We start from the raw sequence: 27,726 nt of genomic DNA, 5'->3' as shown, positions 1-27,726 counted from the left end.
AATTAGTATTTGGTATTATGAACAAAACTATATATATATACAATCTGATATGTCTTTATATATATTAATAATCTAATAGTTCCTTCAGTCCTAAAATAATCTGTGATATATGATTTAAAGCAAGCCACATGTTTGAAAACTCTTTTAGAGAAAGATTGTTAATGCTAATTAGCAAAGAACACAAGGGGTACTTTGGAACCTATCCTTTTCATTAACTTCAACTGAATATCTACAAACAACATTTAGTATGACATACGATTCTAGAAAACCAGGATGAAAACTGGGATGAAAATGGGATTCCAGGTCTTCAGGCCATACGAACACACTCCCTCACCGCAGGGACAAGGAAATTCTGTACTCATCAAAGAATGTGATTACGTTCTTTAATAATTCTCGCTTCAGCGCTACTACTCTTGCCAGACCTAGTATCAGACATCTTGCCAAGACCAACACGAGTAAGGTCAGGATTGGAGTGCGTCTTTGTTTGTTGCCATTTGTACTTACGATCTGTAACGAGAATACTCTGAGATAACTTCACTCACTGGAGTAAAATATTAAAATTAATCAATGACTGGATTAAAAGGATTATAGGAACGTCCGAACGGTCTGTTAACCAAGTTCTAACTAGAACAATTGCAGCGTTATTAATCGCTTTCAGTGGGAGCTGAGTTGGGAAAGACGTGATGAAATCACTGGCGGTAAACTTCGGGATTTAGGCGGAAAATGTGAGATTATAGCACCTGAGTTTGGGTCCTAGTCATATGGCTCAGACAATTACTGGAGTTTTTGCAAATTAACAGTTTACTTACATGAACCAATTTCTACATCCCCAGAATGCATAGACGGTGTTCTTGGGTTTCCCACGGGACTTGCCTAAAAGCAATAAGATTTCATATGAAAAATTATATTTAGCAACCACGTAACAAGCGTGTATGTATGACACACTGTTCATACCACTAATGGAAGGTTCCGCCCAGCCAAAATCACTGGATCCATTTGCGGTAAGATCACTCCTGGTGGAGACCTGAAAATATAGTCAACATGATATCAACAATGGACATTAGCATTATCTTGCAACTTGAAAAGCAATTCTTCTTTTAAGAGATGTAAATTTGGCAACTACCGAACTTTTCGAGCGCTTCTTACACTAACATTTTAAAGACTCTTCACCAATTTGCATCTCTTAAAAGAAGAATTGCATTGCAAGTTGCAAGAAAAATTGCACCGTGTAACATGGTCTTTAGTCTCGTTTAACCCAGTTCCTAAAATTCTTACCTTTCATGACTGTTTTTGCCTGGTCTTGTCTCGCTATAATATTCTCTGGTGTCTCGTATTATCTCTTCTCCTTGATCCTTATGCAGGACAGCTTGGTCATAAACCCAACTGAAGATCAGGAAGAAAGGATAAAAAAAAGATATAGACAAATGAACTAAGACAATACACCTCTGTCTTGCACAGATTTGGGAGATTTGAAAAATATAATAGACAACTTTTTAGTAGAATTATCACCTTTAGATCAACCATGCGTTTGCTACAGTTTTCAAAACAAGAATGAATAAACACTATTTGATTAAAAGTTGTCTAAAACTTTTGTTTATGTTATATACTGCAATATCCTGTACCTAAATGTCATTTCTTTCTTTGCTTTCGTGTCTTCTTTTTCTTTTGTATTCTCATAATCCCCGTATGGTCGTCCTACAAATGAACGTTAGCAGATCAGTGTTTGATCGTGGCTTGCTCTCAACACAAAACGCATCGGTGGGAAACGCACGTCGTTACAACGAGTGAAACAAGGATAGGTGGGGGGGGGGGATTAAGGGGAAAGGATGTCATGAGACTGGTGGTGAAAATTTACAAATCAACATCAAAGAAATACGCTTATCAGGAAACGACTAACGCGAATATTTAAAAAATATTATCACGCAGATATTCGAAGATACCCTTAGGAGTAAAATATTAAATATGCCTTTTGTACGCCTAAACACTGCGTGCATCCGTTTTCACCCTTGGTGGGGGTGGGCCTATTACAAGAATGAATAATAAGGGAAATTAACAAGCTATGTATTAGCTCATATTACCGCTGAAATAATCCACTCTTTGTTTCTCTTTTCTCTTCTGCACTGTCTGAACACCACGGGCTTTGTTCGTTTCATCTGCCTTCTTAAAGAGTTGAAACCGTTTATCAGGATCTGCAAACAACAAGAACTTCTAAAGTTTGACTCGTGTTTTACAAATCACGAGTTCGTCATAGAGCATCTCTCCAGGAATATACACCCGCCATTCTTATACCTGTTAATTTCTTCTTGCGAAGGGCGTTGTATTTCATTTTATTCGCTCGTTTAACCATCAACTCAGCTGTGGTGTTCTTTCGAAATCCCCTGAAACAAAATAAAAAAATTCTAATTTTTCATCAAAATCGCCGACGCAATGAAGATCTTTTCCAATTCTTTCTTTAACCGGACATCGCCACTGTTTTATAGAAATCTAAAGAATTTCGTTCGTTGAAAAACGAACACAAGCTCTCTGTACATTAGGCCTTTATAAAGAATAGTCTAGATTGATTAAGTTCATGCAAGATCTATTAGACACCCACCATTCACTGGACAGTTCACTGGTTCTATGAGATCGATGGGTTTCACCAGGCGGGGATGTTTGCTCAGACAGGACACTCGGAGCTTGTATCGGAGGAATAACGTTTCTTGGGTTGGGACTGTGTAGTGGGGAATCGGGTGATCTCCACGCGTGTTTGCGAGGAAATGTTCGACTGTTATCTTCTTGAGGCGTTGACTCTGTTTGCTGTTAGAATATACAGGAAAACGTTTTAGAGAACCAAGCGATTAAGATGTAAAATTTTCACTCTTATATACCAAACCAGTTCCTGAATTGATTAGTTTTATCGATAGCTCACTAACTTTTCTGCCTAAGTCAGATTTTTTCGGAAATGAGACTTTGCTTTACTCTTACATCCAGTGTTAGCAATTTAAACTAGCAATTTTTACTCATTACTTGCAAAAGTTTATTCAGGCAGAAAAGTTAGTAGGCTATGGTTATAAACTTACAAGTCCATAATCGCCAACTTGATAGTGTGTGGGTGTTTCATCTAAACTCGAATCTCTAGATGAGTATAAACATTCAATTTATGAATTATGAGCAAATAAAACGACTTCAGACAAGACTTCCTTTTTATAAATCACAGTGAGTAAATACCTTGACTTTAACTGTCGTAGCTATCTATTATATATTTAACAAATAGATAACATTGAACCGTCGTCTGTTCACTTATAGATACACGGATGACGTCATTTGTGATAAGAACAAAACAAATAGATACACGGATGACGTCATTTGTTCTTATCACAAATTACGTCATCCATGTATTTATAACAGAACAGACAACGGATCAATGTTATCTATTTGTTTCATATAATAAAATCGAAAAAATTCCGAAATTAAACAGGCAAATAGTTTCCCCAGCACTTGGAAAATTGTCAAAGTAGAAATTTTGCAGATATCACGCGTACATGATCTATAGAATTGACGAAATGCTATTGGCTAGCTTAAGACACGTGCTAAAATGTGATTGGCTGACAAAGTAAAACAAAAGATTACCGATTAAATTCGTTAAAATTATCTGTGAGGTCATGGCTCTCGACTAATGAGATTGCTTGAATTCTTAACGTTATTATATAAAATCATTTAAGTTACCTTGCAGTTTGAGGCAAGTTTGTAGGTACCCAGGAACTATCTAAAGCAGCTTCATCCATATCAAACATATCGAGATCAACTTCTTCATCGAAATTGAAATCCTCCGTCTCCAAATCTATGTCCGAGAATTGGGCTGTCTTAGTCGCTTCTAAATATCTTTTCCGTATACGATACCCGCGAAACTTTGCCTGAAACATGTAACAATTACTACAGTTGGAACGTGTTTAGTAGAAGATATTGAAAAATTTTAATTTCAATCGTAGATCACAGGTAAAAACGCCTAAATTGTTTCCATTTTAAGGATCGAACAATATTGTGGCCCACACACATGGTAGTAATAATGATGCTCATACTTCTTGAGGCTTAGAACGTTGTGAAAAAATAATGCAAACTATCCTTGCCGTGTGCAGCACAACATTGTTCAATCCTGTTTTTCATCAACAAGAAACTGATTTAGGAATTTTAATTTTCTCAAGACATATTTATAGACACCTATTTTCTACTATCTTCGTTAAGGAATTGCAATAACTAATCTAAGAACATTGTTCAGCCGTTTGTACTTCGTCAAAACAAGACGTACGATAATAATATTCCGCACCGTTTTGCATTATTAACGCTCACAGAAAGACGTAAAGCATCGCAAGCTTGGCTTCGTACCTGTATGAGAGTGGCAGCCTGGTTTCGTTTCATCATGCCATCTTCATCCATTCTAATATTTGGGGACGGAACACAAGGTGATCGAACGTCTCTGTCAATAGTAAAAGACGCATCCTTTCCAGCACTCACTGATTTCCCTGAATCCTTTTTCTCAACCATCTTGTTTGGTGAGGTAAGATCAGACAAGACCGAAACATTATCCTTCGGCGACACCTCGTTGGTAGAAGCTATCTTAAAGTTCTCATGTTCCAACCGCTGTTTGATGATTAGGCTTTGCAATTCTTGATAATGTCCACTCTGGAAATTGAAAACACTCAGTTTATTGGATTAAGCTTTGTAGCAACTCAAACTCTAGCCTGAAGATTCAAGTGACTAAACCCATGTCAAATGTTGAACAACTAATAATAAAATTATCTACTTACTTCAAGTTTCAATCTCTTCACAACCTGATTATTATGACCAGTTTCATCTTGGCAAGTGCTGGAAAAAAATAAACTTGTTGGCTGTCTAGCATCAGAAAAGATAACATCATTCGAAATACACTTCACTCAACATGAACTTACTCTATTTCCGCTTTTTGTCTATTGAGCATGTCATCTTGCGCAATAATTTGTGCGCAGAAAATGGAATGGAAAATTGTCTTAACGCCAGAATGATCGTTATTCATGTTAGTTTCGAGTGTTTCTCCATCCAAGGATCTCAGTTCTGGCAACGTCTTCAATATACCAAATCTAAAATACGATTCAGGTTTCAGAAGACTGGTTTATCAACTATAAGTGTTAAACCCATTTTTGTGTAGATTGTCTGAGAGGAATTGCCTTTTCTGCAAACAGACATTAAAGTTCTACTCCAGGCCAGTTTTTCAAAGCTGGGTTAGCACTAACCCCGGGTTATATTTTACTTTGCTGTTTTGGTTTATATGCTTCTGCACCGCTGTTTGTTTCAAGACTTTACAAAACTTCTATTAATCCAGAAAATATTTATGGAAAAACATGTTCAGCGATTAAAGAAATTGATGTAAAAATTTGAGTTAACCTAGGTTTGCTAACCGGCTTTTGAACAACCAGCCCCAGATGTGATATCTGTTACAGAATATGCCTTCAAAGGCTGCGTTCAGACTAAGTGCCAGACACCGGTGCCCAAAGTCAAAACTGGATCATCAAACATGCAGAGCACAGTGCCCTTGCTAAGTAGCTACTATCTCTTGAAGTAGTTCTTGTTCTTGGGCACCGGGCCCAATTTCATTTGGCAGCGGAATGACTTACTTACTTAAGATCCTAAGAATGACTTACTTGAGATCCGAGTCTTCGCACACCGGGTTTCCCTGTATATTCAGTACTCGTAATTGATGGCATTCCGTAAGGCCGGGTAAAATATTCTCCTCCTCTGGTTATGAACACAACAAAATGTTAAATGAATGACGGGTGATAAAAATATTAAAGGTCAAACAAAGATTGTGAAGAAGCAGACACTCAAGAAGAGGAAGGTTATGCGTCCCTGGATTAGTACGAATATCTAAGAGTGGTGATGAAGAGCTGGTTGGAAAGACCAATGATGGAGGAAAGATAAAACATGATGAGGTGGAAATCAAGGAAGGTCTTGAAGAATAAGAGAAGCAAAGTACTTCAAAGCTACGTATTGGTAATCGGAAGGGTATTGCTACGGTGGGTGGGGTAATTGTCGGAAGCTGACTCAGAGCTGGCGATAACCAAGAAACAGAAGTAAAACGTACCTGAAATCAAATTGTTTTGCACATCCAAAGTTTCCAACATCGGAAAAGCTCTCAAAGGACACACGCTGGATAAGCTAATGAAATGAAATTATGCTTTAACCACTGTGATTAAGGTTTCAATTAAAAAACGCATCATTACATGCATATTTGGGGGGACTCCAGTGTTCCAATGCAGCCTGAGGATTCCCTCAGAAAGTTAATGAAGTAATTTGACACTAATTATGGATCCCGTAACCGGGAGGACCAAAACCGTTAGCCCAAGGCTTGGACCAGGTTGAGTCTAATTACAAGAATAGTGAATATACTCACCTGTTGTTGTCAAGATATAGATGTTGCAGAAGTGGCAGCCACTGACTGGAGAGACAATCCATGGAGGAGATATTGTTCTCACTCAGATGAAGTTCTCGTAGTAAAACATGATTTGATAACTCTGGGGGCTGAAGGAACGAACGCATTATTAGGATACAAAAACAGTCAAATAGTAGAACACATCATGAACCATAGAGTATTTTCATAACATACTAATGCATACACCAGGCTTAACTAAGCTGTTTTTTCATTATAACCAGCATTATGATTATATCATGTATATTAATGAATAATTCACCTTTCTCAGATTGTTTCCTCGTAATTTCAGAATTCGTAGTAAAGGACAACACTCCAATTCTTGGATTTGACTCAAATGATTATTTGAACAATCCAGGATTTGTAAGTATTTCCAAATGGATAAACCCTTGGTGGTGATGAGTTGATTATTTTTCAGTGAGAGAAAAAATACTTGGTTGGATTGTATTGTTCCTAAAATATGGAATTAGAACATCGTAATTGAATATATGTGTATATACACCCAGACTTCAATTATACATATAGAAAAAGCAAAATATAATGGCATATCAAAGGAATTCTTTCTATGGTATGCACACGAATATAACACGAAATGGATAAATAGCACAATGTTTGTAGTACGTAGATTCTAGTACGTAGATTCTGGAATAACTTCTGTCCCTTAATCGTGAATTACCTATTCTGGTAATCTTGTTTCCATTTAGATAAAGTGATCGCAAATTCTTACAGTCATCAAGGCCATGTATAGACGTCAGTTGGTTGTTTCTTAAATCGAGCTGTTCGAGAGATTCCAAGTTCTGACAGCTTACATTCTGAATGCTGTTGTCCTAGGAAATGAAGGTATATTTAGGTAGATGGGCTGAGTTGATCTTCGGGCGTAGTTGTTGATCCTCCCACTGAGCTGAGATGAATTATGAAGGACTCAGACAACCTCGCAGCCAACCCCCACAACCAACTTCGCAGCCAACCCCACAGCCAACCTAAGAGCTAACCTCTTAGCCAACCTCCCAATCACCTCACAGCCAACCTCCCAATCACCTCGCAGCCAGCCAACCTCCCAACCACCTCGCAGCCAACCTCGCAGCCAACCCCACAGCCAACCTAAGAGCTAACCTCTTAGCCAACCTCCCAATCATCTCCTAGCCAACCCTCCAGCTCACCTCACGAGGTCAGCTTGGGGCTTATCTAAACCCACGTCATTCGATGCGACAACGTGCGAACCTATCATCAATCTATCCTTTTTTGAGGCCTGCCTGTATTAATTCCATGCAAACTTACGGAAAGATTTAGTTCAATTAATTGTTTACAATTATCAAAACCCTCTGCTGATAACACGCTACAGTTTGTGACAGTGACAGACTTGACGTTGGGACATCTCGACATGGTCTTAAAATTGCGCGGAGGAAGATCCTTCACGTTGATACAAACAATCTACAGTAGAAAGAACATGACAAAATGAGGATATGTGAAGGTCCAGTATCACCCCAGAAGAACAGTATTCATATACAGGGCACACTGCTTGATCTGTTTTTAAATGTCGAGAGACGATGGTATTCCCTATACAGGTATATCCTATGTTAGGGTGACGAAATAGCGGTCTTAACACGGAATGATGATGTTTCTCTCTAATTCAATCCGCTAGGTTGTTAAAAGAACGTTCCTTGCACGGAAAGTTGAATGTGTAAAGTACAAACCACTATAAAGACAAAACAGAAAGCAACCTATCGCTCGCTTCTTTTGACGATGGTTCCTGTCTGGACTAAAATATTATTATTCATAGTAACGTGACGTAACTTCTTTAGATTCTTCTTTACCTATTTAGTTTTAGAGGTCCAGAAAAAATTATCGTACGAGGTTGGTTGGTAGCTCCTTCAGTTATAGCAAATCCCTCTAACAGGCTATCTTAATTAATATATTATATTTAGGTGGAATTATTTTCGGCTGAGAAAGTGCGTGATGCACACAAATCGAACCAGGTTCACAGAAGCAATTAACATTAAAGTAATTAACTTACTTTATCCACAGACGTTACTCCTTTAGAAAAATTTAACAACTCCTCTTCAGATAAAGAAGGCAGTTTTTGTGAAGCAGAAAGCGGTCGTCTAGAAGTACAAAAGTCCGTGTAAGAAACACAAAGCATATTACATCCGAGGGTGCAGTATTTTCTATGACCAAATATAACTAGAAGTGATAAAATACTCTGGATCCTTTTAAAAACTGGCTAAAACCCTTTTGGTCTCTAGCTATCATAAAACAGTTAACAAGATCTTTTATAAATGTCCTGAATTGAAAGATATAATCATGATAATGTGAAAAACTAGTGGCACGCACTACACTCGTCTACCTTGGTTTGGATCGTATCTTCACATCCGTCTTCTCATCCACGGCCGCCGTGCTGTGTACAGATTAAATTGTGTTATGATAAAAAGTTTTGCTACTTAATGACCATTAAAACATTGATAGCGCATACATACAGTATATATTTATTCTATTTTTGAATACGTAAGAGAAAAATTACCTCCATGAAGTAGTTCGTTTCAGCCAGTCATCTCTACGTCTTTCCCATCCTACGCACAATTCAGAACAATCGCAAGCAACTGTAGACATTTCCTTTGACATATTGTAATCGTTATTCTGAAGTGTTTTTGAAATTGTATTATTTTGTTCTAATATTTTTTGTTTCTCTATTTGATTTTGTTCTTCCATTTTCATTTGTTTTTCTAATTTCTTTTCTTCCTCCATTTGCCTTTGCTCTCTCAACTTTTTTTCTTCCTCCAATTTCTTCTGTTCTTCTAATTTCCGTTGCCTTTCAAATTTCTTCTGTTCTTCTAATTTCTTTTGTTCTTCCACTTTTCTTTGTTCGTCTAATTTCCTTTGCTTTTCTAATTCCTTTTGTTCTTCTAATTTCTTTTGTTCTTCTAATTTCCTCTGTTCTTTTAATTTTCTTTGTTCTTCTAATTTCTTTTGTTCTTCTAATTTTCTTTGTTCTTCTAATTTCTTTTGTTCTTCTAATTTTCTTTGTTCTTCAAATTTTCTTTGTTCTTCTAATTTTCTCTGTTTTTCCAACCTCTCTCTTTCCTGTACTCTCTCGATTTCTAATTTCTTTCTAAGCTCTTCCTCCTCAGCTTTTCTCTTTTCATCTTCTAATCTTTTTCTTTCCCCCGCTTCCTTTCTCTCTCTTTCCATTTCAATTTCTTTCAACCTCCTTTCTTCTTCTTCCATTGCCATTTTCACAGCTTCTTCCGCTAGTCTCTTCTCTTTCTTATCTAACGCCTCCAACTCCTCCAGTCTTCGTTTACGTCTTTCTTCTCTCTTCACCTTCAGGGTCTTACCAAACTTTGACTGAACTCTAAATGAAAGATCAGTGTTGGCAGAACGTTGATCATATACATGTAATACAGATGTAAAACAAAACATATACAATTGAAGCCGCAGATATAAAGAGGTTCGACCATTAAAAATACAGGAAACAAGACAGATCTGGAGGTCTGTATAACATTATACAACTTAAATATCAAAACTTCTCAATCTAAATACACAATGCAAATATTAACAAGCATTACCTGAACTTCCGAAAATTCTTTTGGATTGTGATACAAGCAAGTTCTCTCTGAGCTTGACGTTTTCTCCTCTCATCACTCTGAAATACAACAGAATAAAGTTGAGTGAAGTGTGTTGATCATTCTTAGCTGCAACTGTGCGGAGAATCTTCCAAATCAGCTAATTGGTCAGAGATACTCAACACAAAGGGCATTGGAATCTTTAACAAACACAGTGATCTAGCTTCGGAGCCTTGATTACTTTTTCCACCTGCCCTCGGAAATAATTGAAATGCTCAATCTCAGCGAGGGCTTAAATGTGCTTGCTATTATGACATCAATATCAAAGCATCTATACAATGTTATATTTACAAGGCAAACGTAATTTAAAGACCTTCAATTGTTCCAATGCTAATCTTTCATCTTCCCGTCTTTTTTCCAAATCTTTCATTTCCATCTGAAAAAAATTTTCATAAAGAATGCATTTATAGACAGCAAGACTCATACGGAATTACAGAAAATCTATCAAAAGGAAGACAAGTTGGCAATAGATACACAAAATGTGAACTTTGCAAATGTGATTCAGAGAACAACATGGGCAAGAGAGTTTATAATAACCTCAAATTGTTTCTGAAGATTGTATAGCTTCTTTTGACATTGCTCAGCCTCATTTTCCAACTTCTTTTTAACATTCTATCAAAAATAGAAAAATATAATTTGAAAAAGTTATGGACCATAGAGTATTGCAAAACCTGACCTTGATCAATCTCAATAACAATTTTACCTTACCATGTTGAAATTGTTTATGGAAAAAAATTATAACTTTATACTGTGTTGTGGGTTGGTATGTTGGGCTGTTGTGGGTGTCATATCCTCCCCTTGATTGGTCATGCAGTTAAGCGTAATTTGAATCAAAATTCAATAAACTCGTCTGACCCACAGCTCCACAAAGCATGATCAAATTTTGGAAGAATACTGTGGACAGGGAATCATGGTTCTGAAGTCTAAACTTTAATGGATGTATGCTAGGAAAAGATTGTACTTTGAAGCATAAACCTGATTCTCGGTCATCTTCAATTGATGTTCTTCATTTGCCTTCCTTTTATTTTCTTCTCTTATCCTTTTTTCTTTCTCATATCTCAACTTTTCATCCTCTTTTATTTCATTAAAGACGTTCTTCAATTGATCACTTCTTTCTTCTTGTTTCATTTCCAGCTCTTTTAAATTTTTTAATGCAATTTGTTCCAGGGATGCAATATTTTCATCATCAATTTCTATAACTTTGCCCGAAAAAACCCTAATTATTCAGCTACTCTATGTAAGTATCAAAATATCTCTAATAGAAATACAAATTTATACAATGGTTCAAAAATTAAAATAGATTTTTTTTTGCCTCTAATCATATGCAGAAATAGTACATTAAAAAGAGTTTTAAACTTATAACTAGGTAGTAGTTTGTAAAAAATGCAATGATAGCCCTACATTAAGCTGATACAATCAACTTCCTAAATATATTTATTTACCATTTTTTTTAGTTCCTGCAACATCTGCTTCAAGTTCCTCGATTTCATGTAAAACCTACACAATATGAAACTTTGGTGAACCATTTAAACTATTTTTCTCCATAATACAATCTGATTTGTTGGACAAAAAATGCCTGAAAACTCTAAAAGACAAACTCCAAAATAATTTTTGAAAATTAGCCCTTCAGTATAACTGCCAGGGTTTAAAAAAGCAACAACAAAGCATGTACTTTTTCTTTTTCTTCTGTTGATATTTTTGTCCCATCCTCATCCAACTCATTGTTGACAGCACCAACATCTTCATGTAATGGTGTCAAGCTTACAGCAACTTCGGTTGTTGCTAATTGCTCTTGCAGCTCATTGTTCCTTGATTGCAACAGCTTGATAAACATCTCAACTGAGTCTGGTGGCACACCATACTTCTCCTCACTGGATAGTGTCTAAAAGGATGCAGTACATGCACATCAGTCCTGGACCTAGTCCAGATTTTAATAGGAACTTTAGATCAGCTAAAGCTACAAAATCTAGTACAACACTTTTTTATTGAATAGCCTGTAGCAGCAGATACTTGCCTAGGAAAATATCATGGTCATTGGTCATACTAGATTTTATAGTGGTAGCAAATCTAATTAATGTTCCCAAATGTCATATCAATTGATATTGATTGACATTCATACTGCAAGGCACTGGTTCAAATATCTCGCCTCAACACACATAATCACACAAAAAAGCCCTTACTGTTTCATAGTCCGACAAATCTGCTCGGGGTTTTTCATGTTTTGTGCCTGAAAAATCTTCTATATTTTCTAAATTAGAGTCGTCCAACGTTTCCAGCTCTCGCCGTATAGCTTCTACAATATCGGCTTCATCCAGTTCTTCTAACCCAGTCATAGTTTAAGACATAGTTGTACTTTTAACATTACTTTCTATCTATATTTGTACTATTGCACCTTCTGTCGTCCATGTTTGTTTTGTAGTTCCCGGGCTTACCATAGAGACGCGTTCTTCTTATTACCACCAGTGGTGAAATACGGGGGGGAACAACATAGTTAAGCTAAAATGTCCGAGAAAACGACAAAATAAAGCATAGTTTAATTAGTTTTACCAAGAATATGGATTGTTAAAGACGCCTAAAATGATTTAACTTATTATTTTAGAATTAATGCCTTTTTTTGGAGTTCTAGTAAATCATAAATTACAAAACGTCAGTGTTTTTAGGCTGTTTTCGAACCAGACTTTCAGCCTAACCAATTTGCCATTCTGTTGAAACGGGGGGTGTGCTTACTTTTAAAACCAATATGGCTGCTTCACCGGACATAAAAGTAGAACAATGTACATTTTTGGTTTACGGTAAATAACTGGACAGAATCGGAATTAAACGTATCAATACTTGTAAAACGTGATGTTTTCTTCTCTGAGAGGCTTTTTTGAACGGCATCGTCGAAAAATATTTATAACTGGGGCACTCATAGGTGGTGCTTTTGCCCTGGGCAAGTTGGCTGAATGGAAACTTGGCGACTGGTACGAAACGCAACATGTCGAGTTTCTTGCTCAATCAAAGAAACAACTACACTTTGATGGAAACCAAAAGACGTGTAACACCACCCTTCGTAGTTTACTTCCAAGTTTACAAGATGCAGTATTTGAGTTAGTTGATTCCACAACGATTACAGAAAAATTAAAAAACAAACCCTCTGATAAACTCATCCTTTGGGAACGGTTAAAGATCCTCAGTTTTACAAGAACTGTGACAGCAATTTATGCTAGTTCATTGTTAGCGGTGTTTTTGCGTGTTCAATTGAATGTTCTAGGGGGTTACATGTACTTGGATGTAGAGAGTGAGGATACGACCAGTTCTGCTTCTACAGGTGGGCAAAGGGCCGGCACAAGTGATGTGACGCAAAAGAAATATCTTGGAATTGTGAGGTTTTTCCTGGAGTCTTCTGTGAAAGATTTAGTTACGGTTATACAGCATGTTGTAGAAGGTAAACATTTTATAAATTATAATAATACCATTTAACTTTGTGCAATGTAAACCTTATTCCAAAAATGCAACCCTCATCAAATCTGAAATCCAAACAAAAATCCTATGCTCTTGTAATTAGAGTTGAGCTGATAAGATTATGTAGAATGTCACACACTTGATAACATTCAGCCATCATAATAAGAAGCTCGATCAATGACAGCCACCCTTATTGAACCTCTTTTATGGATAGACTATTCTTTTTTGTAGGTGTGTTAGGAAGTGTTTCACTAAAGCAGAAGCTCAGTTATCATGATATTAAAAGAATGTTGGGCCAAATACGGCAATGTCTAAAGTTCTCTGATCCCAAACAAGTAATGGAAGGATCAACAACATCTCAGCTCAAAATATCCTCAATTCTGTTACCAAAAGATGATATTTCAGAGTCAGATGTGATATCCAGTCAACTTCTAAATGAAACAGCAGATGTTTTAGAAAGTGAAGATTTCCAAGTAGTCTTCAATGCCTGTCTTGACATTGGTTTTATGTTTGTCATGAGACGAATAAAGTCATCATTTATTGTTGATCAACAAGGTCATTCCATCTATTTAATTTAAAAGGCCAAACAGTAACTTATCCCCCAAATCACATCAGCTTATAAAAAAAATGATTAAATCATCACTATCCCTGGAGCATTCCAAGCTGCCAGATTTCATGTTTCTGGCATCCTCATGGATAATTCTGCTGCAAAATTATAGTTCAGAATAAAGCAATTTTACCCGATTTTTTTAACATGTAGTACCTTTTTTATAGATTGCCCAGCAGATATGATTTGCTCCATAGAGGATGGTCTATGTTCAATACATCTCCCACTTGCTAAGATATGTCCGATCATTAATAGTAAAGCAAACGAAGTGTTTTCAGAGGACAAGAATGACTATTTGGATGATCTTGGATCACTAGAATGTGTTAAGAGCTTTGCAGCCAATATTTACGAATCTTTTAGTAGTAAACCTAGGAACTAATTTGTAAGACTGATTATACACTTCTGGAATTTCTTATCTGCACAATCAGGGGCGTAGCCAGGAAAGACGTCCGTAACCATCATGCCAGAGAGAACTGTAGATTTCCTATAACTCTTCCTAATTTTTTCCCTGAATTTTAGTGTTTTCAAGATATGGCTTCCGCGACCTCTCTTGGCTACGCCACTATCCACAATTCTCGATAATTATTAAATATGATTGTATTATTTTCTGCATCAGAGTGAATATATTTATAAATCTCAATTAGTCCATACCGATGGTGGGCTAAGAGCAATATGACATTACCAGACCCTTTCTAAAAGTGATTAGTGTACGTCCAACAGGGTTCAAAATATTTGTAGGCTGCGGCTTGTAAAGTGGCAAACGCTAGGCGAAGAAACACATTCACTTCGAAGGTGACAAGGAGTAACTTAACAAGATTTTTTAAAACTCCGGTTTCCTCGTAGGAATGAAAATATGAAACGAAGAAGTTTAACGAAAATTCTCCAACTGTCAGAAGTTCGGCCTTGCCTTTTAGAAGCGCGATCTCTAATAACTCGCTAATTATCGCTTGCGAATTTCTCGACGGCTGTTCAGGAACATATGCCCGTAGAGATAGCATGTCAAAGGTTTCTACGAGGCGGACGTGACATGGAATCAGCCGGTAGTGTTAGGAACCCAGTTTTAATTAGTTTTACATACAGCTCTATCCTGGTTTACCAAAAGAAGTCCATAAATTTTATTCCTGTTGTGAAACTGTGGAAATATTACTTCAGTTTTAGAAACAGTATTTACTTCACGTTCGCGTCGTGGAATTGGTGTATCTTAACTAGTGTTTCTAATTAATATCTGTCGGAAGTTTATTGAACACTAAAGCAAAGAAAGGTAATCTTTAAGTCTTGAGAGGTACCTTTCTCTAATGGTACCTCGAGTTTGAGCTCGTTTGAAGATCGAAATGTTCTGCTAGGCGTACGCTTTTTTAGCTTTAAAAAATAGTCTGGCCAATGTTCGAAATATAAGGTTTTAAATGTTAAATTTAGTAACTAGATTATAGTCTCTTCGTTCAATGTCGGTAAGAATCCAAGATCTAAGCAGTCTTTCTCTTTCACATATAGCGTCCAATGACGTAGCCGGCACACAAATTTTGAACTAGCTGAAGCTGATTTTGTATTTGGACAGCACTACAATAGTTCAGCTTTGAAAAAATTAATGTTCCATCAATAATTTACGTATATGGATGGGTCCCAATTTACAAAATTAAAAATTTCTTAGGAACTGCAGAGAACTATACCGCGATACGAGCAGTGATGTTTTGAAGTTATGTGCTATAGATGGTCATCGTCTGAGAATAAAATTGAATTTTTTCAATCGAATTTTTCAATTTGGTAGTGACGCCATAAATAACAACACTGCAAGACCCATTTAGTCTTGAAACAAGTACAGATGGATTATCACCGATAGAAAAATAATGAAGAAATTGAAAGAATAAATAGAAACAACAAACGTATTACGTTATAACGTAATGTCATTATAAGTTACACAAAATACAACTCACTCACAATACAGCATTTGGTTTCAAAGATATAAATAATTTAGACCCAGTGCAAATACCCGGTACTTTTTTTATTAAATACCAATGTACCCAAATTACCTAGAAACTTAACTAGGCAATAAATAGTACACATTCACAAAATTCCCTATTCTTTACACCATACTACAGGTGATACCAAAAACCCAGAATTAAAGCTTCATTAAGATCTCACACAGTGCACAGTGATTCGTTTTTGCTTATAAAAATTTAGGTAGTATATAGATATACAATATTAACTGGGCCAATTATTGACCTCATCTTACGAGTCTTATTGTGCAATGGAAAATGATCAAGTCCTTTCACTAAGTTCTTCGAAGGTGTCTAACGTAACGATTGTCTACCATCGACAATGTCATTACTGCTTCACAATAAAGACTTCCAATGCAAGTTATAGGAGGCCAGGAAAAGTGCAACTCTTTTCAATTGTTTTAACTACTGTGATACCAGTTTGCCCTCATGATCAACATGGAACTTGGGACTTGTAATGATGATTATCTGTTACCGTCATTGATCATTATTAACAGTATTATGGTACATCAACAATAATCTTCGGGATGCACGATCAATCAATAATACACTGGTGATGGTAACGATTATCTGTTACCATCAATGATCACTAACAGTAATCCGCGATTATGGTACATCAGCAAGGATTTTCGGGTTTACCATCAACGAATAATAACAAGGTGGGGAAGTCACAATTATCACATTAATAATTATTGTCACGATAACCTTTAATATTCCGAGTCACTACTTTCCACTGCACGGCCAATAACGATAATTGCAGCTAATCGGACGCGTTGATAAGCAGCGACAAAACTGAAACCAAGCCACCTGGGGATAATAAGACACGCAATAAGAAATGGTCAACACTTGTTTTGCATGCGGCTCACAGTGAATACTGCATGTACAGGTTACTTGTTATAATGTGTATTCACAATAAGCAAGATTAGACGTCAAATATATGCAACTTCTATTCTTCAAGACTGGCACAGGCAGTACGCGGAGAACCTTGGAATGAGGATGAGTTGGATGAGTTAACCCGAACTCCCCTCCAAGCCTCACTCGAATTGGATTTTGAATGATCTCATGATGCTACTACACTGGATAGTTGTGTCAAAAGCCAAGTTGAAAAAATCTTACGACAGCTCTACTATAATCTTTTTATTAGCTTTTATTAGTTTAGGCCGAGAAAAGAATGCAAATGTTAGCAGTGATGTAAGCATTTTTTTAGGCGAAGAAGCTGGATTTGCCAACTCCAACATCGCCATTTCTGCATGGTGGTTTCATTATACTTTCATATGGCTTCGATGAACTCGCCTCTATCTAACTTTATTCGCAGATCTGTGACTATGTACTGTGTGTGATTCACATGTCACGAAGATTAAATGCAGCTAAAGACTGTAACCTCAGTTTAAAGTAGATGTTGTAACGGGATTCTTACCTAAAGAGTATACATTCACATAGTAAAGCAATGCCAACAAAGCCAACTTTGGACAGAGTTGATTCGTTATCCACACAAAAACGATATGTGCCCACTGCGACCGAGATCATAACAGCAATGATAAAGAATGTTTGGACGTAATGCCTATGGACATAAACGTAAAACAGTTTTCATTAAAACACGGCTATCGGAGGTTTACCGCCGCCTATATATTTCACCACTGACAGCTGTGTTTTCGTTTATAATTTAACTTGTTTTTCTCCGTTTCATTTAGTCCAAAGACGTGAGGTTGGCTAAAAGGGTGCCCAATCTGAATATCAAAAACAATGCTAGAAATTCTTCAGTAGGTCATTTTCGCTGATATTGAGTAAAAACGTGCCACACTAGAGAGATAATTTAAATCGTGTTTTATACAAAACAAAGACCAAGATGCAACCATTTCTACTCTCTGCAAATCTGTAATCATCAGGAATAATGAACGGACATGCAAAAAAAAATTCAGTCGAACAGAATTTTTCGCTTAACCCTCCCTTCAATAGACCTTTTACGTCACAATATTATCGTTTTAAAATTAGAACCACCTTAAATGAGATGGATTTCAAGTTTTACTCTCACAAGCTATGTGCAAAGATGAAAAACATCCTTCTATAACCCATGCATGAAAAATAATTTTTTATTTTGACTAATAAGTATGGAAATAAGCGATAACGCGGGAACGAGGCTCGCGGTCTTGGCCCCTCAGCCTTGTTCTCGTGTTATGGCTTATTTCCAGATTTATTGGACAAAACAAAAAATATTTTTCATGCATGTGTTGAAGAAGGATGTTTTGCATCTTTGCACGTGGCTCGAGAGATTAAACTTGAAGTCCATGGTTCTAAATTTAAAATGTTGTGACGTAATTATCGAAAAGGTCTATTGTGATTGGGTCACGTGGATCGGCCGACTTCTACAAATTGGCAAAAAAATGTGCTGTATTGACACCAACCTAAATTTAAAGCCACTAGGAACACATCTTTTATCTTCTTTTATTATGTACTAAATAAATAGAAAAATGCCTCAGTAAGAAATTTTTGACGATATTTTTCTTACCACTACAATTAGTGTAGGTGCAAGGAATACCAGTGCAAGATAGTGCCTTAGGTTTTAGACTCACCTTCGTCTTACAAACTCTGCATCTCGGGACTTCATTAGAATCAAGTGATAGCTAGGGCAGAAATACGAAAGAGGAATATTGTTATTCCATATTTCTAAAAATAATCATAGGCTTTATTAGGGAACAAAAAATGCAAAACTTTAACCAACCTCCATTAACCAACGTTTGAGACAGTTTTGATGTACAGCGGCAACATCGCCTTTACATTTACAAGGAAATATCATAGCACCCGCATCTTGGCGGTCAGCATCGTAACACACCCAACAATCATATTTATTTGGTTTTACTAGAAAATAAATAAAATAATCAAAGTCAGAATACACTTTTCACAACCCAAAGAAATTCCTGGAAAAGGGAACGAGGCAACATGTATTTGAGTCCGCTCACGTGACGCGCAAGCGAATAATATATACTTTTGAAATGCTCCCATAGGCACAGCCATAGGCATAGCACTTTTTCGTTCTAGTGACCAAAAGGTTTTTTTACTACGCGTAGAGAAATTCCCTTGCGAAAAAACGGGCATAGACTATTATCAGTACCGCAAGTAGTACTGATCTAAAATACTAGTTGGTATATGGTCGACCATCACGTTATTTGGGGGTAAAGTCAGGTGTCTGATAATTGCCACTCATGACTCATCAAATGTGTCAAAAAATGGCCAGAGCATCAAATATTTAAACAGCCCCCTAGGGGTAAACTGCCCCCTAGCGGTAAACAGCCCCCTTTCCTATTTTCTTGTGGAAGAAATAGCTCATAGACATAGCGGTAGGTAGCCACGCCCTTAGGTCCGACTTCTGATGTCAAATGTGGCCTTTTTTATTTCTTAACAATAACCACACACTCATTCAGAAATCAGAGTATAGGCATAGTCCCAGATAAAAAATATGTATTATTTGTATTCTTTGATACAGGTTACAAACCTTGATTTTCATTCATAGTATTATAACACTTCTGTCCTCCTAGAAGCACAGTAGTCTCATCTTCACTGACTGCCTAAAAAACACAATGCAAATATTCAGTAAGACATGCTTTCTTGCTTAAAACGAATTGCAAATATGATGGTGCTGAATCATACCTGTTCTATCAAAGGTACTTTAATAAGTTTTTTGGGGTTTAATATCCATAGTTCTTTCGAACTAAAGTATAAAAATATACATACAATTTGTAAACATAAAAAAGTGAGCCATCATCAATCAGCAAAAGTTTGAAGGATTTCTGCAAACCTAAAACAGTTCCATAAAACACAAGGAAACCATAGCGCTACTGCTAGTTCAGATATTCGTGCAACAATTTCTAGGGCATTTCTGCTCTCGACACCGGTACTAGAAAGAAAAAAGTACAGTAGGTACTTTGCAATGTTTAAATGTGTCAGAAAACTTTGCCTACGGAGTTCAATGATAAACTTGAGTATAACAAAAAGACAACATAAACAGTAAATTTTCTGCCAAAATCTTGTACAAAAACTGTGAGGTGACCTCATAAAATGCACAACAAGTCAACATCTATTGTTTCATTGATTGTACAATTTACAAACCAGGAAAATACCATTATACCAACCTATATTGCCATTTTCTTTGTAAAACATCACATAAAAAGAAAACTGCTGCAGAAAGCTAAAAATGAGAAATGGTTTTCCATTATTAAGGACCATATAAATTCAACCAATTTCAATCATTTCTCAAAATTTCTAAACAAAAATGTTCTTCCAACTCACCTGAAATATAGACTGAGCAACTAAGCCAAGTCTTGACATGCTTAATTGAGTCCAGTTGATAACATTTGATCCAGACTTGAAAGCTCCTTCAACCTAATGAGATACATCAAATGGTCAGTCACAGAAAGGGTTGTGCCAGTATGGAAACTCATCCAATATATATATATACTTTGCATTCATCTGCAAAAACTGTACCTTGCAAAATATTTCAATGCCATAAATTAGAAAGAATAATAAAACTGTGAACATTAAGAAAACAAAACAACCAGAGAAGACATCGGCCAACAACATCTATTAAGACAAATTTAAAAAAATTGTTCGGTCAACAAGTAACCACATTTGTTTTCAAGAAAAAAATTATATATTAGTATTGGAAAATCATTGTAACATATTATTTCAAAAGGAGAACACAATACATTTAGCCAATTAACTGCCAGATTTGGTCAGCCAAAAAAATGTGTCATACTATTTACCAGAGTTTTAGAGTCTTTGACTGTCTTGGTTGTAATTATTTGAGCTAATGTGACTGTGAAGATGAATAAATTAAATACTATGAAAAACTGTGATGATTTCTTTAGAAATTGAGATTTCTCTGCTGTCCAGCCAGATAGATGAAATGCCTAGAGGAAAATGCAAACAAATCATACTCTTAGCCACAAAACACACAGATAGATGATAGCACAGAGCAGCTCATGGAGGTACAGGCCTAAATATTTAGGGGGAAAGACAAATTACTAAGGACGAAAAATCAAATTTGCAATACAGTGCAAACCTGGTGATTGCTGTATTTGCACTGTTGCAATTTGCAAATGTATAGCAAAGGTGGTTGCTATATTTGCACAAACAATCAGTGCAAATTTGGACACAATATAAGATAATAATAATATAATATTAATTTTGTTCATATAGCACAAATATCACACTGGCATTTTTTCTCACCTCTGCCCAAAAACAAATTAAAGCGGTGAATGAGCATATTACAAATGGATAGTATACATCAAATAAATCAACCCTCCACTGTTGTGGTAATGTTACCTTAAAAAGTTAAAATATAAAAAGCCATTTAATTGTGAACCATTTAAAAGGGTTATCAAGTTTGTAAATAGTATTGGATACATACCTCTGTTGTATAATAAACTCCTCGGCTTCCAGCTGCAACAATCACGTATAAATAAAGTAATTTTTGGATAGTTACATGACAGGCCTTCCAAAACTGAGGTCTGGCCATACGCTGGAGCTCACTTCGAATGCAAAACACCTGTTAAACAATAAAAGAATCCAACTTACAATAATCCTAGCTCAAACTCTTCTTAAAAATCTAACAGGACAATAATATCATTGGTGTATTTGAAATCCACTTAAAAATGGATTTAATCCCAGTGATTTTACCCTGTAAGTAAGTGTGCCAGACTACCAGTAATTTCATAGCTATGAAAAAATGACCTCTAGATGACCTCTAAATGAAAGGCCTAACAAATAAAATTTTGATACTTGATATGATAAAGGACTCACTCACTCAGATTTTGAGGAAGTAATGCATTTAGTGATGTTTTGACCATTGTCTTAGGACTACAAAAAATACATTTTGTAACTACCCTCACACTCACCAGCTGTAGCAACGAAATAAAAGATATTAGGTAAAAAACAATTCCAAATCCAATATAATATCCGAGGTTGGGGTCTTTACAAGCATTGCCAGAAAATTTAACCTAAAGAATGTTTAAAAAAAGTCAAAATAGAGGATCAGGTTTACATGGGCTGGAGATAAAATACATTCATGGTCATGAAACTTGCAAAGCTTTCAGTTTCAGCAGTTTGGTTCACATGTCATATGTGACAATGTTTTGACAGAGACATTTTCCCAGGCCTAGATTACACCTTGCATTTTGGTCACATCAAATGCAATTTAAACTATAGATAATAAGATGGCAAACCTCATTATCATCTCATTATATATTGTTTTAATTGCATTTGGCGCGACCAAAATGCGACATTGAACCTCGGCCTTAGCTGTTCCATCATACCACGGTTAATATTTCGCAGTCTATTTTTATGACATTAGGTCATTTATAGTGGCCATTACTAGGTATGCTTGACTTTAGTGTTTCTAAAAAATATCCCATTTACTTTCGAATTCCAATACAAGCATGTTGATGTAAACTATATTAAACAAGGACAAAACCGTAGTTTCAATTAAATATTTCGAACCAAACATTAGTAATTAACTAACCACAGTTTTTTATTAAGAGGTTTTGAAAATTGCTTCGAAACAGGTATATATATATACGACATTCTCATATTAACGACTTTTACAATTCGACAAACATAATGCTTATATTGTTTATAGACATCGGTCGCCACATTTTCTTCGTTGCTATGCCGTTCCGTATTGAATGCCTCAAAATATGCCAGTTATAAAATAGTCGAAGTCAATCTCCTTAAAATGCTAAACTAGGCAAGTCGAAACATATTTGGACATGCATACGCTAAACAAATACCAATAGTTTGGGAAACCACATTACAGAAGTCGTATACAAACTTTGAACACGTACTGATATAGAAGAGGTTTGATCAAATCAACGTGAAAACTTACTTCACACACACAAGAGCCAGACTCACAAGCCCCATGTATACACGATATGTTTGTACAAGTTATATTTTCTTCTGTGGTTGTCGGTCTAGAAAAATGGACGGACATTTTCCCGCCTCTTCAAGTTCAGTTTAAAATCAAAAACAGCTCGAGAGATGTAGTCACTTTTGCTTGAAAATATGAAATACTTCCTCAATTTATTAAACGCCTACAGAAAACCACACTTTTGCATGTTAATTTGATATACGACTATAGGAGGCTAAATGTCTTTGAAATAGTTTTTTACCATCACATGACCTTCCTTAACCAATCATGGTCTTGTGGCCATAAAATCATGACTGGTGTCTGGCGACAGTCACATGACAGGATGAATGAAAATGATTATTAATAATCCTCTGTTTCCCTCCATTGTATAAATAAAGTATCAATTATTCAGCATGTGGCACGTGGGCTGAATTCAAACATAGATATGTGAAAACATGACTGAATTACAGACATAAAAATTCTATCATAGGCATTCTACTTTGACTACCAGTACAAGGATACAGGATTTGTTCCAATTAAACCATTACATTGTTAGATGGGTATGGAAATATCAAAATAGTGAAAATACGAAGTAAACACATGTATATGAAATAAATTTTGTGTCATCTTTTGGAGGGGATCCAAGATTCTTTAGTTAAATATTAAGTATTAATTTAATATGTAATAAGACATTTTTGTGATAATTGATGCCTAATTACCTTTTTTCAGAAAAAAGAGCAAAAGGTTCAAAGTGCAAAGGAACTGGAAGTGACTTACAGAAGAGGCTTACTAAATGCAAGGGAATATTCTAGCATTATACTGTTTTCCCAAACACCACAGAACATTACATAGAGATAGATAGGCGGATGTAAACACAGGCAGCCCGGTCACTGCTGTTACGTCATGCTATTATATACATATATAATAGCATGACGTAACAGCAGTGACCGGGCTGCCTGTGATGTAAAGGGGGAAAAAAAGCATAATTAATATATTCAGTGAACAACAACTATGCCTGAAATAAAAGATTTGATTTATTCAAATTCACTGTTCACTACAAGTTAGAAAATCAACTCTTTGCTTTTGCAACTCCAACTTTAGCTGGCCTTAAAACCCTTGCATTCAATGTATATCCAATTTGATTAACAAGGATTACAGTGCCTTCTTTTCCTGGAACATCTTGTTCAAAAAGTGCTTCATGAAAATTTGGATCAAATTTCTCTCCAACAGGACTTAGTTTCTCAAGACCATTTTTTGTAAAAACTTTGTGAAGTTGCTGGTCAGTCAAGATAAGACCTTCATACAAGCTCTTCAAGTGAGAATTACTTTGTATTTCATCTTGTGGGACACTTTCTGTTGCCTTTCCAAGTATGTCAGCAACTTCTAGAAGGTCTTTAGCAAAACCTTGGATGCCAAACAGTCTTATATCCTCAATTTGTTTTTTCATTCTGTTTTTTACATTTTCACTTTCTGCCAAGGCTCTTTTGTATTTATCCTGCAAAACAATGATATCTGCATTACGGAAAGCAATTAGAGGGCAGCAGATTAGCCAGGTAAATGATTAGCATGTATCATTAGCATGATAATCATAAAAATTATCATCTGATCAATAATTACAAATAATTATGGCAAAACAACAAAAGTAACCACAGTGCAAAAGTTAAAACGAATCTTTGAACCAGAACAAATCACAATCAAGGATTTTGAGTTATCTACCAAAAAGCAAGAATAGGCAGTTGCGATATATCGATATTTTCGATAAATATCGATATATCAAAAATATCGATATTCGATATTCCATTTTTCGTATATCGAAAATATCGAAAGTTGTAACTAAACAACTTAATCTCCGATTATTCGGCCATTATTGTTTTGAAAGAAACTGTGATCACTGAAGATCATCAAGCAGCGGCATTGAATGCTGGAAAACAATAGTTTTGTGTTGACTCATAGAGATGAAATTCGCGATAATTTTAATAATAATGTTAATGACGCGTATCGACGCGGGTTTAAAAACAAGGTATCAAAATAACACTGCTCATTCAAACTCGTTATTCTGTTGCAAAGGGAAGTAATAATGTCGCAGTATGTCCGACGATATCTGGCGATTCCGGCGAGCAGTGCTCCAACTGAAAGACTTTTTAGTAAAGCGGGACAGATATATTTACAGCGAAGCGAGTAAACCTCAAGCCAAGCCAGGCAAACATGTTAGTGTTTCTCGCAGAAAATTTATAAACATATATATATTTAACTGTAGTGCGAAACCATTAGGCTTGTAAATAATATATATCTTTCATAAACGCATAAACCGTTGTTAATAAAATAATAAATAAATCTTCAAGACGTGCCATGACTGGTTTCATGCACTTTTTCTTAACTGTTTGTGATGCGTATACATGCAAGTTGACTAAATTACGTTTTCTCATTTGCATAATTCGATATAGTCGATATTATCGATATTTTTATTCCGATGTCGATATATCGATTTTTTTCTATATCGCAACTGCCTAAGCAAGAGTTACATAACACCCCAAATGTGCAGTGGCGTATGGGAGACAATAATTGGGGGGGGGGCACATATTCATATATTCATGTTAACAGACCTGTAAAGACAATGGATTTGAAAAGAATTAACCTTGAAAAGAATTAACCTTAACCTAAAATGGACAAAAAGAACTTTTCAATGTTTTGACCCAGGAGTTTTATCAGTTCAGGAGAGTTAGATATCATACTAAGTAAGTTATGCTAACTCTTCTGATGATTGAAGTCCCCTAGGTTGAAACACTGAAAAGTGCTTTTATGGGCAGTTATCACATAACACTAATTGAAAGTTTATATATTGTAATATAGTAACTAGTATAGTGGACTTTAACAGGGCATGCACATTATTCTGAAATTTCTTTTAGAATAATACGGGACTATTTTGGAACTGGAAATAATAGATAAACTATAGGAATGTTGAGAATAGTGCTTTTTTTCTATTATGATCATGTGTGTGTGTATGTCATGCTACAATAAGTGTATTCAAATAAAATTTTTGTAATATTAACACTTAATGAAATGGATTAATAGGTGTCCCCTGGAATAGTACTATAGAACAAGGGCTTGGGGCATAGTTTTGAACTTTTTCTGAATGGCCATGACCATGGAATTTTATATTTGTGTTAAATACCTCAAGATCACTTATAATACCATCCTTTTCTTGGATAAGTTTGATTTTCTGATCTAATTCTGATAATTCTCCTTCAGAGCTTTCTGTCTCAGTGTCTCCTTTCGTTGCGTCATCTGTAGTCTTTTCAGCAGTGCACATTATTCGTGACCGTGATGCGGCTGATGCCGTTTCAATGTCGAAGCTTTTTCCCATAAAACGACTCAAAAATACCCTCGTCATGAACGGCCGCCACATTTCGACAATAAATTACGAAAAATAAGGGAAAAGGAAAACTTACTCCTTTATATTAACATCAGAAATTTCACACATGGCATGATCAATGATCAAATATCAATTGACGTAAAAATTGGGAATGGGCTCGAGCAGGCGAGCTCCTCCCGTATTCCCCCCGTATTTTAACGTCCAATTTGTTCTATTGAATCTATTCAGTATCAAACATAGTTATCTCTATGATATCAATCTGGAAAGAATATTTCAACGAAGTGGTAAAAAATAAATGAGCACTGTGAGTGTGAAGGTACAATTGATATTTGATAGTGAACTCTGGGTGTTAGATTTATGTTGTTCCTGTAGTTGCCGGAGATCCTTACTGTGAAGTTCCTGTAATTCCTGTTCCTGTAGTCCATGGTTTCCACACAACCTTGGAGGCTAGGAAATATGAGTAATAGTTGAAAAACAACATAGCAACTGTTGTTGACTTAGGTGAAGATATATCTTAACTCCATTGACATTTAATATTTGTTCATGTTGTGTTTGCTTTTATATAAGTAGAAAACAAAAGTTCCCGGAGTTCCTGTACTTTCTGTGAGGTTCCTGTAATCCCTGTGAGGTTCCTGTAATCCCTGTTCCTGTAGTTCCTGGGTTTTCAACTTATCCTCGTTCCCAGATTTTCCGCATACTCAAACTCTTCAGGCATGTGCACAGCAAACAGTTCATCTCGATTCTCGATAGAACCTTGGGATTGTGATAAACCTCAAAACGTCTTGTTTCCGTACAACGCAACAGCTAAAGTTTCTGGAGTTCATATAAATTATCAAGTAAAATATAAGACATCAAGAGCGTAGCGAAGGGGAACACAAATACACGTTGGCGAAATTTTGGTACATAAAGATACTAGCAGCACACACTGCTACGATTCATAAATACAACCCCCAACTATAATAAACCACGCCCATTTGCGCCCCCCTCCCAACTTGTAACCCCCCCCCCCAAGTATGATGTGCTCATCCCAACTCATTCATCATAAAGCTTTGCCGGAGACTGTATACGACAACATTTATATCCCAGCCAACTTTACCGTCCAAATTTCATCTGGACCCAAAGTCTAAGCGTCATCTCTTCATCAGCTATCACAGAGCACACAAACCTGTGACATCGTGTTTTGTTGCTCTATTGTTTGTTTTACTGATTTTGAGTTAGGTCGGTGTTTTAGGCAAAATGCCAGTTGGATTACGCAAAGTACGTAATATTGTGGTTCACGCATGCTCATTAGTTACGTCAGTGTTTGCTATAAAAAGGCCTCCGTGTGTGCACGATATGCATAACACGGAGA

The 27,726-nt window shown here is 36.1% G+C and overlaps 4 protein-coding genes across 4 annotated transcripts; 1 reads left to right on the top strand and 3 right to left on the bottom strand.

Annotated features, from left to right (window-relative positions):
* Window positions 1–46: 46 nt before the first annotated feature.
* LOC114518981 (leucine-rich repeat and IQ domain-containing protein 1-like) lies at window positions 47–12,479 on the bottom strand. Its single transcript, XM_028539032.1, has 29 exons — window positions 12,240–12,479; window positions 11,732–11,941; window positions 11,502–11,556; window positions 11,035–11,258; window positions 10,597–10,671; window positions 10,373–10,435; window positions 10,003–10,079; window positions 8,958–9,788; window positions 8,784–8,834; window positions 8,454–8,541; window positions 7,718–7,870; window positions 7,116–7,266; window positions 6,702–6,892; window positions 6,404–6,531; window positions 6,095–6,168; window positions 5,655–5,748; window positions 4,926–5,093; window positions 4,785–4,842; window positions 4,363–4,659; window positions 3,706–3,893; window positions 3,060–3,114; window positions 2,594–2,796; window positions 2,290–2,378; window positions 2,079–2,189; window positions 1,623–1,695; window positions 1,276–1,383; window positions 955–1,024; window positions 810–873; window positions 47–507 (listed from the first exon to the last, which is right to left on the bottom strand). The coding sequence occupies exons 1-29, from the start codon at window positions 12,390–12,392 to the stop codon at window positions 362–364; spliced, it is 4,248 nt and encodes a 1,415-aa protein (XP_028394833.1). The 5' UTR covers window positions 12,393–12,479; the 3' UTR covers window positions 47–361.
* Window positions 12,480–12,787: 308 nt separating this feature from the next.
* LOC114518955 (peroxisomal biogenesis factor 3-like) lies at window positions 12,788–14,743 on the top strand. The gene is made up of 3 exons (XM_028539006.1): window positions 12,788–13,486; window positions 13,735–14,058; window positions 14,278–14,743. Exons 1-3 carry the CDS (start codon window positions 12,904–12,906, stop codon window positions 14,487–14,489), a joined length of 1,119 nt encoding a protein of 372 aa, XP_028394807.1. The 5' UTR covers window positions 12,788–12,903; the 3' UTR covers window positions 14,490–14,743.
* Window positions 14,744–16,021: 1,278 nt separating this feature from the next.
* LOC114519143 lies at window positions 16,022–23,237 on the bottom strand. Its single transcript, XM_028539217.1, has 16 exons — window positions 22,982–23,237; window positions 21,996–22,097; window positions 21,509–21,646; window positions 21,328–21,423; window positions 20,862–21,008; window positions 20,584–20,679; window positions 20,389–20,481; window positions 20,232–20,287; window positions 19,898–19,996; window positions 19,750–19,810; window positions 19,595–19,667; window positions 18,824–18,960; window positions 18,675–18,725; window positions 18,507–18,556; window positions 17,522–17,665; window positions 16,022–16,911 (listed from the first exon to the last, which is right to left on the bottom strand). The coding sequence occupies exons 1-16, from the start codon at window positions 23,084–23,086 to the stop codon at window positions 16,812–16,814; spliced, it is 1,548 nt and encodes a 515-aa protein (XP_028395018.1). The 5' UTR covers window positions 23,087–23,237; the 3' UTR covers window positions 16,022–16,811.
* A 777-nt stretch (window positions 23,238–24,014) lies between these two features.
* On the bottom strand, window positions 24,015–26,527 carry LOC114518997 (grpE protein homolog 1, mitochondrial-like). The gene is made up of 2 exons (XM_028539054.1): window positions 26,175–26,527; window positions 24,015–24,497 (listed from the first exon to the last, which is right to left on the bottom strand). Exons 1-2 carry the CDS (start codon window positions 26,406–26,408, stop codon window positions 24,072–24,074), a joined length of 660 nt encoding a protein of 219 aa, XP_028394855.1. The 5' UTR covers window positions 26,409–26,527; the 3' UTR covers window positions 24,015–24,071.
* Window positions 26,528–27,726: the final 1,199 nt, after the last annotated feature.

The sequence above is a fragment of the Dendronephthya gigantea genome, unplaced genomic scaffold (genome assembly GCF_004324835.1).
Source record: "Dendronephthya gigantea isolate DGI-Jeju-01 unplaced genomic scaffold, DenGig_1.0 000012F, whole genome shotgun sequence".
In the NCBI taxonomy this organism is placed as follows: domain Eukaryota; kingdom Metazoa; phylum Cnidaria; class Anthozoa; order Malacalcyonacea; family Nephtheidae; genus Dendronephthya; species Dendronephthya gigantea.
Note: the sequence above shows the minus strand (reverse complement) of the source record. Positions and strands in the feature narration are given on the sequence as shown.